This window comes from Orussus abietinus, unplaced genomic scaffold, assembly GCF_000612105.2.
Source record: "Orussus abietinus isolate OABI.00-Male unplaced genomic scaffold, Oabi_2.0 scaffold162, whole genome shotgun sequence".
NCBI classification, from domain to species: Eukaryota; Metazoa; Arthropoda; class Insecta; order Hymenoptera; family Orussidae; genus Orussus; species Orussus abietinus.
In genome coordinates, this window is record NW_019394322.1 from 161,984 (window position 1) to 173,545 (window position 11,562).

Consider the following 11,562-nt stretch of genomic DNA (forward strand, 5'->3'; position numbering starts at 1 on the left):
CAAAGTTCATGTCAATTTTTCGAAGACATATGTAAGATACGAGTAAACAACATCAAACCTTTTTTTATAGGAAATTCAATTTTCGACAAAACGGCTTCTATGTATTTATTTTGTATTTTTTATAGTTTTTGAGACATTGAGTGGAATTTCGAAGGAACGTGTGTTTTACAAATTGTACAATCTCGATGCCATCTTTGAATTGAGGTCTATGACGTTTCGGTCCCGCCGTTCGTCCTGTTCAAATCAAATTCAAATTTAATTCAAATTTGTGGGGTACGGTTGCTTTATTTCCCAAATGTCATTGATACGTTTTCTTATACCCGGTAGTAAGTACACGCCAGAAAGAGAACAAAGAGAAGAAAGCATATAAGAAACTAATTCACAATCCCTGTCCGCAGTCAACTGGAATGCATGGCTGGGGGGCGAAGCCCCCCAGCCCCCTCCTCCCCCCCGACTAACTTAAACCACACCAAATAACTATATTCGTCAGACAATAATTCCTGAAATCTAGGGGGTGCGGAAACGAACGAATCGGCCGGATCGAACTTTAACAAACAGTTCCGACGAAAACTGCAAAATTTGGTGTATTTAGATATTTTTAATTTGGGATTTTTTAATGACGAAAACGAGATCATATTTTTCTGGGGGGCCCAACCCCCATTGGGGCTCCGCCCCTGGATCCCAAACTTTGCAGGACCTACCTTATAGGACTACTATCGGTCTAACTATTAATTATTTATAAAAAATAAGATATAATCTTTCTATATTTAAATTAATATTTTCCATGCAAAAATGTATAAGAAATAATTGTCAAACTTTGGCGCGACGGGTACCGTAGTATCCTCCAAAAAAGGCATCAAGATTGTAAAATTTGCAAGGCACACGTTTCTTCGAAATTCAACTCGCAATATCTCAAAACCTACGACAAATAAAAAAATAATACATACAAGCAGTTTTATAGAAAATTAAATTCCCTACAAAAAATGTTCTATGTTGTTCACTCGTATCTTACATATTTCTTCGACAAAATTGACATGAGCTTTGTGCCAATAGACATTTTTAACTAAATCCATTACACGTAAAAAAAAACTATGCAAGATACGATAATTCCCTACAAAAAATGTATGTTGTTCACCCATATCTTACATATTTCCTCAAAATAATTGGCATGAGCTTTGTGTCAACAGACATTTTCAACTAAATCCATTATATCTAAAAAAAACTATGCAAGATCCGATCAAAATGCATATCATTTTTCTTGTAGGAAATCACATTTTCTATCGAAAATGTCACATGCAATTTTATTGTATCTCGCATAGTATTCGAGATATTTATAAAAATTGAAATATGTAAAATCAAAGACAATAATTAATATCTCCCAAACTAATTGAGATATCAACTTTTCCTTTAAGATGATGTTTGTTCACATCAAACACAATCATAATCAAGTGTCAAACCTTGGTGCCACGGAAACTGTAGTATCCTCGCTTTATCCCACAAGGGGTACGTTTGTCCTGCTCTATTCTTTGCTGGAATGCGTAACTGGGTACGTCTGAATTCATCGCCCTTGTAGAGCCGCCACTGCTCCTTGGCCTTTCCTGAAGTCTCTTCTCAACGTGCTTTGTGTACTTCGCTACCCTTCCACGCGAAACTTTCTCCTGCCTTTCCCACCCGACACTTCGGCATTAACGAGCGACAGCGATCTAGCTGCCTCCCCTCGACAGACTCCAACGAACTCCGGAGAACTCGCGACACACTTCACCAACCTTCCGCACTAGGAGGAGAGAAACTGAGAGGAACGCGCCGAGGCCGTCTTTAGGTGCGAACCCGCGAACGCGGTCCTGACCACGAGACGAAAGTTTCCTCGAGAGAGTCTCTCGCTTCTTTTTTATATCACTCCAGAAATTTTATCCTCGAACTATATCTAATACATGTCATTTCTCGAATCGCATAGGATCCTTGAGCGGGGACATACTGCCTAGGTAAACTCGGTTAAAAAACCACAACATCGTCTGCAAGTATACTGAGAAAAAAAAGTTTCTCCACTCAAAGAAATATGCACTGCGACAACAAAATACTGCGATGAAATATGTGGAAACAAAAAATGTCAAATTGAGTAAACGAAATTACTTTATTAAATCAGAAGAAAAAGTGCTACTTGTTAACAAATATTTTATTCAACGATCAAACTATTTTAATTGGGCAAATATTTTATAAAGGATGAAATTAAATAAGCACAATGTTAGCGCAAGGCTCAAGCCAATTTTGAACCAATGTTGAGCACAATTAGGCCACTATTGGCTACTGCATAAAAAATCAATTTTTGTATTATGTACATTTTTAGATTTATTATGTTCCGGTGTTACCGATACTATTTTCTTCCATATTTTTACTTTAATGTAACGAAATACTCCCCAAAAGTCGTTTCCGATAATCCCATCTCTTCTTTTTCCCCCTCTTCGGGCCGAGACATTGTCCCTCTTCTTGACGTAAACCTGGACTAACGGAAATCTGAAACAATAAACTAGAACGGTATTGTGACTTGAAAGTTAAAAACGGCAACGAGCCTTATATATAAACGAACTACTACCTGCACCACTTGCGAGAAAATCCAAAACCATAAGAACTATCAAGCGAAAAGTCGAAACAAAAATATTGACGATTGAATCAACTTTTTCTTATTTGAGGCAATCACAAAATCGATTGGCAAAAATATACATTCGAATCAAATTATTTGTTTAAATCTACTACATTTTTTTATGAACAACATAATTATTCCTCCCAATTCTATTTATTTCAAGCAACAATATTTATGTTAACAATACATTTTTTGTTCAGTCAATTAATCATTTTCTCAGTGTATAGCCAAATCATTTACACTTGTGGGGACGATATAAATGTAACATTCCTGCGGAGAAGAATTTCTGGTGATTAGTTTCTTTAAGGTATTCAAATTACCGGTCGTTTTTCTGGTTACAGCACTCAGTTTAAATCTATTGTTAATATGGTACACCCGTGATGTAATTGAATGATCAAAAAGAAAACCCGTGATTTTCACTTCCGTAGTTTTTAATTAATGTTTCTCAACATTGCAAAGTTGAGAAGAATTGTAAATAATAATAGAAAGCAGCGAATGCAGGGGGCTCTTGCACTGCATACCGTAATGTCCGCTCATTTCCTCTCGACGCGAAAGACTCGGAATATTTGGAGCATCAACAGTTATCGAATCGAGAGGTAACGCCACCCGAGAACCTTCGAGCGCATTAGTTGCTGAAGTATCGCTGATTTAATTGAAATATTACGAATTTTCTACTCCTTAGACTTTATTATTCTCAGATTCAGACTCTTAACGGAATTCTTTAACTATGGAAGGACCAAAGTAAAAACAAAGTTAATATTTCGTATGAATTTATTACAGAAATAGTTTGTCCAGCGTGTAAAACTTCTGGACTCTAATAAGTACAATGAAAATAAAACATTCTTTCAAACAACATTTGCATACAAATGTTTTGCAGAAATATAATAACCATCAATTTCTAAAGTTTCAAAAATATTCTGAAGCAATGAATTCACTAATTAAATTACAATGACCCTGTTTACTTCTGAACAGGTAAAATATCACACATTATTATTTGGTCTTTAACATGAATCTTCACATGTCTTACCAGCTTTGATTTAGTAATAAAAGCTTTATTGCACACGGTACAAACGAATGGTTTCTCTCCGGTATGCACCCTTTCGTGAACTTTTAAGTGGCCAGATTCAAAGTAAGATTTAAAACACACGTTACATTTGAACTTCTTTTCTCCGCTATGGTATTTTAAATGTCTATTCAGTTCTGGTTTTGACAAAAAGGACATTTCACATAAGTCACATGGGTGTGCTCTCTTACCGGAATGCTTTTGAATATGTCTAGCTAATTCTGAACTTGTATAATAACTCTTTTCGCAGAGTTCACAATTGTATCTGCTTCCTAATATGTGCCGCTTCATATGTATTTTAAACGATTGAATATTAAGGAATGACTTATTACATACTGTACAAACTGATGGCGAGTCCAAGTGCGAACCCTCGTGATACTTTAAATCCGACTTCTTTGCAAAGCACTTTGTACATATGACACACACATACTTAGTATCGCGTGTGTGACCTTCTTCATGATATCTCCTAGAACTCGTTTTTAAAAACATTTTTGGACAATATTTGCACTTAAATTGTTTGGATGACAAATGTTCTTTAGCATGTGTAATACATTCCTTTTTCGTTGGATATGCAACATCGCACTGAAGGCAAACAAATTGTTGTGCAGAGATTCCTTCATTGTCTTTGTCTAATGCTTGTATAACTAGATCATTATTGAGGATATTTGATTCTATTGTATTGTTTTCATATACTTCTTCCCTTAAAATGCAGCCTTCCATCTCATTTTCAATATTATCAGTCTTATTATCCATCTCCTTTTCGTTGTCAAAGTGCTCAGAAATATGATGCTTTAGATCCGCCATAGATTCTAAGGTTTCACAACACAGTTGGCAACTGATAGTATTTTCACGTATATCGCACACCTCACTTTCTACATCTCTGTGAAGATCCATGTGCTTTGACAAAACTTCGCTCTCTAAAAATAAATTGTCGCAGTATGCACAACTATAACTTTCTTTAAATTGACCTGAAAATTCATCCTTATTAAAACTTTCTTTGCTTAATAAATGATGAACCCCTAAATCGTCGACCTCGGAATCACTTTTCTCTTGTGAATTTGTCTTCAAATTATCACCATTAGCACCAAATAGATCTCTGTCCTTTGTGACTTGAACATCATCATCATCATCATTTATTTTCCATACCTAAAACAAAGTAAGTTAATACAAGGAATACATTAAAATATAAATACGAATTTTGTTTAATAAAATAATCAGACTTTCTTACTTGAATACCACTTTCCGTTGGTAAAAGAACAGCATTTACCGTAAACTCATCTACATCATCATCTAGTAAGTCGCTATCAGTTAAGAACTTGGTACATTCAATATTAGCATTTTCATTGAAAATTTCCATTTTGATCTTTGAATCGTATGCAACTTCTTGCAGACAAGAACGTAAAGTCTGGTCAGAGATCTCCACCAAAATACGAAAATCATAAAATCTATTAACCAACTGTCGACAGGACTGGCACACAGTAGGTGGCAATCCATCATCTTCTTTAATCTAAACAATTAAGAAATCTTTTTTAGACTAATGAGATATTAATAACTGCTACAAAACTGGATAAATTACTACACATACTAACAGAAATGCACAAAAGGAAAAAGATTTTGAATTATATTAATTATCTATAATCCTATGAATCGATAACCCAATTATAAAACATAAGCCTTGTTCATAAAAGATATAATACAATTGAAATTTGAATTAAAATTTATAATCAAACGTAGCCTTAGGGCGCGTTAAATTTAAAGCTGGCGGAGATACGTTTATAAGTAAGCATTTGCAGACGAACGCGACCACACCCACCTCGACCGGTGCTATACAGGTTATTTTTTCTGCAAGTATGGACTTGTCATCATCGTTGTTCTTTCCCTCAAAAAGCGAAGACATTACAGTTTCCTGCTTTAAACAAAGCCGGCAAATGTTGCCAAATTTTTGATAAGACGCATCGTGCGGCGCCATTATTTATAAAATGCCGACATCAATGGAACGTTAGGCCGAGAGCTTAAGATAACCTATTTTAATGTATGTACATTCAGCACTATCTGATGATACAAACACTTCATTAATCTGAAAGAGTCACAAACAGAAATAAATTAAATGAACCCTCCTTTATCAAAATGCATAGCACACCTTAAACTTGTTTCAAATTCGCTAGCAATGGTATATAACATTTTACTTTACAAAATTCATTTCAATCTACATCCTCTACATCAATAGATTCGCACGTGGCATCACAAGAATTTCTTACCTTTGTATATTCATACTGTTCATGGTTAACAGCAACACCATAACTCAATTGATTCTAGATATCAAAAAGAACCAATAGAAGCAAGGCAGTGCAGGAAAACTACTTAGAGCCAGGGCGTTTATGACGTTTTTTGACGAGAGCGCTCACTTCTCGCACTTTCATCTCACATGAGTTTCTTTGTCGAATTACGTATTCGCTGTATGAAAGAACAAGATCACTAGCACTTCCGATCTAGTAATACAAATAAAGGTACATACCTTGTAAATCGAATATTCTTGAGAGGCAGGAAAGGCGGGAAGATGAAAAGACGTTATAAGTAAAGTAGAGGGGACTCGAGTCTATCTACATTTTTTAAATACGTATTACATTCATATTTACATGTACTGTAATTAGAAGTTCAACGATATAATTTTCTTATCATGTCATGTAAGCATGAATTATTTAACAGTTTTCAATGTTTAATAATGTAACATAACCTTACAATAACAAAAGCTAACCTGTACATCCTAGTAAATTCTCTTTCTTCTAACGAAAATGGGTCTAAGGCATCACGTAATTCCCTTCTTCTTCTAATAAGGTTATTAATACGTCTCCGAATACGATTGTTGCCAAAAATCAAAACACCCAGGAGATTTTCCGTTTTGAATTTCGGTATCACAATCCGTGGAAGATGGCATTCACGGCGCTCATTTTTTTATCTTTTCTTGTATGCTTCACAATTTCGCCTACAAATTTGTGTCGAGCCAGTTCATATGAATGTTTCGCATTTTCACTACCAAAAACGTTCATAATACCGTGAGTACTCATGTTTCACATTTTCGTTCAATTTGCTTTACATAATAGACCCCCAGAGATTAATTGAGAGATTGCTCTTGAGCAGGATCGCGTGATTACGGTCCTGTGCTGCCATCAATGGAAAATGCGGGCGGTTCGCGCATTCGCGATGAAAATGCCACCTAGTGATTTTGGTGCGTATATAGCGTAGGTAGGTAATATATACCCTGGTAATATTGCATGATGAGGACCAGGGGAGCCTATTCCTATCTAGAGGGTCTATTACGATTGATACTCTATAAATAGTACGTTCACCAACGGACGGCGACGCTATAATCATCTCTTAATCTCTTTTATGCCCGATTTCTTCACCTCCTGCAGGAAAACAAGCACCGTCAGGGGGTCTATTACGTAAAGCAAATTGAGCGAAAATGTGAAAAATGAGTAACTGACGGTAATACAGAACGTTTTTGGTGGTGAAAATGCGAGACCATTCATGTGAACTGGCTCGGCACAAATTTTTAAACGAAATGGTGAAGCATACAATAATAAACGCCCTGGGTTAAGTAATTCCCCATTTTTCGAGATTTTTAACGTATATTCCGTAAACAAAGTAGTTTACCATAGAAAATCGCAGAAAACTAGTAAATTACGTTTCCGATATGAACAATGCCGTAGATGGACGATATATGTATCTGCTAGGTTATGGACGTCTTTTAGCGCACATATAAACACAAAAATTATTAAGAAATAATTCGTTTCCTATTTGTATTCAACATGCTTTCGAATTAACCCTGTTTAATATTAAATTCCTAGTTGGATTTATTATTTTCTATTCAAAAAGAGAAGGGCGTAATGTACTTTGCGCTCACTTAGAAAGTTAGGGACTTGTTAGGGTATTGTACGTTGTAATACACACATAGAAAATCACGTATATTACATGACGTATTATACTTACCCAACTCTTATGAGGACTTGGAACTCAAGCAGCAGGACTGCGCAGACAAAAATCCATAACATGTGGACAGGCCATTAGTTTAAATGCAAACCTAGTCTATGGCAATTTGAATCGCTATAACTTACCCTTAATTTTTAATCAATTATAAATTAATTAATATTTCTGAATTTTCACAATGCTTTGCCTGGGGCCATCCTTTTTCTTTTTCTCATGTCCTCATCCTTTCCTATATATTCTATAAACGTAACAATGTACATATTTTGGAACAAATAAAAAATAAATTGGTATTGGATAGATCTTCAAAAGTCCTGATTAATCACAGCATTACAATACACCATGTACCATAGTTGGTATCAGATTGTTTAAATAAAATAGACACCAAGTTGCCCATTCCAAAATCTATTACTTTCCTTGTTTATTCATTTTTCCTTATTTAATAATAATCAAAACAATGATTTGATTTCAACAACATAATTGTCAATACTTTTTAATCTTTCAATATTATTAACAGCTGATAAATATGATAATAAAGATCGCATCATAAAATAATAATTATATTAATATTAGTCTCTTAACAATAAAGCTATATTGCTTTTGAATGGATATGAATGTATTATTGTCACTAGTTTAAAAAATGTAATTTCAGTCAAAGAAATGCGTAACTTACAAATAATATAATTGCTCAACATGGCAAACAATCAGGAATTAGGATGAATGGATGAATAGATTTGAGCAAGTATTCCAATTCGCGCGCACATCTATACTCAAAACGAAAGTCAAAGCGTTTGGCACCCTTTGATTCCATTGCTGTCGCGCTCTCGCCAAAAAAGTATGTATGCACTGATCGGCAATCTAACTGTCTGTACAAAGTGTATCACGTAAATTTGGATTTTACCCATGATATAGTAGAACTTATGAAGCCTCGTTTTTTAGGGCAAGGTTCTATATCTTGTACAATTTTGCGATAATTTTCCCATGCATCAGGTAAATTGAAACAAACTGCTCCTCCTCCTCTATTATACTGCGTGTCCTAATAAAATGGTATATATTAACATCAGTTAGCTACGTTTTACACGTGCCGGACAAAATCGTCAGAGATTGCATATCCGATCACAAAGTATATGGAACACCATAGCAGACGACGTCGAATACATACCGATGGATTGCCAAAAAGATCTCGAGACCGTCCGATGTCGGATATACGCACATAACTATATTTATATAGGAACGCGGAAAAGCCACTAACCCCTCGACGGAACAGGGTCACAGAGGATATTGTTTTTTTTTCGCACACAGCCTTCAAAACATATTACTGATGTTCAGATGTTAACTGTATAGGTATGTATTGAAAGAAAAAAAAGGGATACAAATACCCTCCAAGACTCTCTTTCTTTCTCTTGTCGCGATTTCTAAAATATTAGAACATACGACTGTGCATGTCTAGTATGAATATATTAGGTTGTCCCATAAGTTTCTTCCCTTTTTTTCATAGGACATGAATACACGATGCGGAAGGAACTTATGGGACAACCTAATAGTTTATATATATATACGTATCAAGTGTAAGAACTCAAATAAGAATTTTTACAAGATCCATGCATCAGTCATCCAGCAGCAGTGAAGAAATCATTTGTATGATCTGAACATTGTGCCATATCCAATAATGAAATTGGGTAAAAGTCGAAGACGTGTGAATGCTCTGATATCAATCGGATATCCAATGTCGAACGGTTCTGTACAACACTTGTGAATCCAGGTTGAAATTTACATAGGAATCTAATATCCAGCATCTCATGTCAGATACCTGTGAAACAAGTCTTACTAATATAATAAAAGATAAGTACACTTACCGCTCTATTAATATCACCAATGCAAGTCCAACTATTATTCTTATTGTTATTGACAACAATGGCCCACTTCGAGTGATCATGTGTACTTTTAAAGTTAACATTAGCTTTTTCCAAGACCAAAGATTGAATGTTCATCACCCTAAAATTATTTATAATTTTATAACTAAATATTTCAATGCAAATTTATATAAATATACTAATAATATAACTTCTTACTTGGTACCATTACATTCAGAAGGCAATTTACCTCGGCCATTCAACCATGACTGAACCAACATATCTGATTTTAATGCAGGTGCCACAAAGTCATCATATAAATCTAGAAATTATTGTCCAAGTAGAAATAAATTTCTAAAAGGCACTGTTTTCTTCTTTACTCTTATAAATACCTTTTTGCCACTTATCACTTTTAGCAAATGTTAAAAAGCCAAATGCTCCCAGTGACTGAATTAAACTCTTGTGATTATATGGTGGATCTTTAATCCAAACACGATTTACTAACTCATTTAGAGAAGGATAACTTTGTTTATACGGTAATGGGAAATTTTTGTCATAAATAACAACTTGATTATATATAAGCTGTTGACCAATGTTATTAATTTGATCTTTCTCAACAGAGATACAAAGAAAACTTTGTCCATAATTCCTTCCAGAAGCAGGATAACCATACTGACTATCAGGAATATTATGCGAATTCAATTGCACATTTTTAGATTGTGTCTGATTTTCACTCGTTTTTGAAGCAGGTGGGAAATGAGGTACACTATGAACCAACCAAAAACCTTTTTCCTTAGAAACTATTATAGCACCTTTGGCATGTCCATATTTTGCACTAGGTGTCCTATTTGGTGGTTGATCGCTGTATAACATCCATAGAATGGAATTATCCATCTGGAATTATAAAATATATTAACAGACATAATACATAACATAAATGCCATAAAATAGCTTCATTTCATGGTCTGTCCTAAGAAGTATTCTCTGGATACGTACTCCTTTATACAACGGTGCTAGAGTGTATCCCGGTATAGAATCCTTTGTACTTATATTATTTGCAGACAACTGCCAACCTTTATTAACTGATTCACTTGTCATATACAAGTAAGCATGTCCTTCCTTAATTAAAGGATTGGTGCTATGTGATATTTTTGGTATTTTGTATAAAACATACCTGAAATTATAAAAAAAGTATTACAAACTAAATATCAACTTAAAAATGAAATATCTTCAAACAAGCGAAAGTACCAATCTACTGGTTGATTATCCTCATTCTTGCATTGTATATCATCATATTCTTCACCAGATATAAACACTTTTGCAATTATCAAAAATACTAAGACTGCTTTAATCATTCTGTATATTTAAAATTATTATCTTACAGTTTGTAAACTATACGAAAATAAGATCTACAAAATTATTTCAACCCTGCTCATCTCTGTTTCAACCAACAATGAAAAAAGACAGTCGCGTCAATATTGGATCACACTTCTGTGCATACATATGTGCATACATATGTACATACATATGTACATACATACTACCTCAAATGACAGCACTCACAGAACATAATATAATTGAAAACATGGATCTAAGAACTAAGAATATATGGACCGAGCCCAAGCCAGAGGGGACAGTGTCGGAGTAAATAAGGAAGGAACACGTAGGAACAATGGGAAGGTAGCCATATTGTTGTGCCAAAATCTTATCTTCCTCTGATTGGTTGCGATTTAGTTGTCACTTTCAGAGTAGCGAGTAAAAAACGGTGCGGGCTGGTGCGGGCTGTGAGCAGATAAACAACGAATGAAGGACGATATGCCACTTGTAGCATAAAGATGGTTAAAAATTGTTTTACGTACGGGAGTGGCAAAAAGAAATCAGAGTAAACAGGAAATATGAAGCATATGACCTATTAATCAAGTTGCTGAAACATTTAACAACGATACAGCTCCCCTTTCCGACGCGCCGGCTTCCCCTCTTGGTCAAAGATGGGATTTTGGGCTTCGTCCAGGGTTGGGTAAGTA

General features: G+C 34.9%; 2 protein-coding genes across 3 annotated transcripts; both read right to left on the reverse strand.

Moving 5' to 3' along the window:
- Window positions 1-3,395: 3,395 nt before the first annotated feature.
- Window positions 3,396-6,068, reverse strand: LOC105697022 (zinc finger protein 25). 2 transcript variants are annotated; one of them, XM_012419957.2, is made up of 4 exons: window positions 5,960-6,068; window positions 5,515-5,778; window positions 4,930-5,208; window positions 3,396-4,847 (listed from the first exon to the last, which is right to left on the reverse strand). In XM_012419957.2, the coding sequence occupies exons 2-4, from the start codon at window positions 5,668-5,670 to the stop codon at window positions 3,597-3,599; spliced, it is 1,686 nt and encodes a 561-aa protein (XP_012275380.1). In that variant the 5' UTR covers window positions 5,671-5,778; window positions 5,960-6,068; the 3' UTR covers window positions 3,396-3,596. The 2 variants fall into 2 exon arrangements, with proteins under 2 accessions (XP_012275380.1, XP_012275381.1); XM_012419958.2 differs by lacking the exon at window positions 5,960-6,068 and adding an exon at window positions 5,842-5,933.
- Window positions 6,069-8,162: 2,094 nt separating this feature from the next.
- On the reverse strand, window positions 8,163-11,126 carry LOC105697020 (plancitoxin-1). Its single transcript, XM_012419955.2, has 6 exons — window positions 10,787-11,126; window positions 10,535-10,712; window positions 9,931-10,432; window positions 9,758-9,860; window positions 9,542-9,680; window positions 8,163-8,721 (listed from the first exon to the last, which is right to left on the reverse strand). The coding sequence occupies exons 1-6, from the start codon at window positions 10,891-10,893 to the stop codon at window positions 8,566-8,568; spliced, it is 1,185 nt and encodes a 394-aa protein (XP_012275378.1). The 5' UTR covers window positions 10,894-11,126; the 3' UTR covers window positions 8,163-8,565.
- Window positions 11,127-11,562: the final 436 nt, after the last annotated feature.

Coding starts and splice junctions, on each gene's coding strand:
- LOC105697022 (XM_012419957.2), bottom strand. CDS start 5,670: ATGGCGCCGCACGATGCGTCTTATCAAAAATTTGGCAACATTTGCCGG. Junction 5,209..5,514: donor CCTGTATAGCACCGGTCGAG/GTGGGTGTGGTC, acceptor TTAATTGTTTAG/ATTAAAGAAGATGATGGATT. Junction 4,848..4,929: donor CAACGGAAAGTGGTATTCAA/GTAAGAAAGTCT, acceptor ACTTTGTTTTAG/GTATGGAAAATAAATGATGA.
- LOC105697020 (XM_012419955.2), bottom strand. CDS start 10,893: ATGATTAAAGCAGTCTTAGTATTTTTGATAATTGCAAAAGTGTTTATA. Junction 10,433..10,534: donor TAGCACCGTTGTATAAAGGA/GTACGTATCCAG, acceptor TTATAATTCCAG/ATGGATAATTCCATTCTATG. Junction 9,861..9,930: donor AAGTGATAAGTGGCAAAAAG/GTATTTATAAGA, acceptor AATAATTTCTAG/ATTTATATGATGACTTTGTG.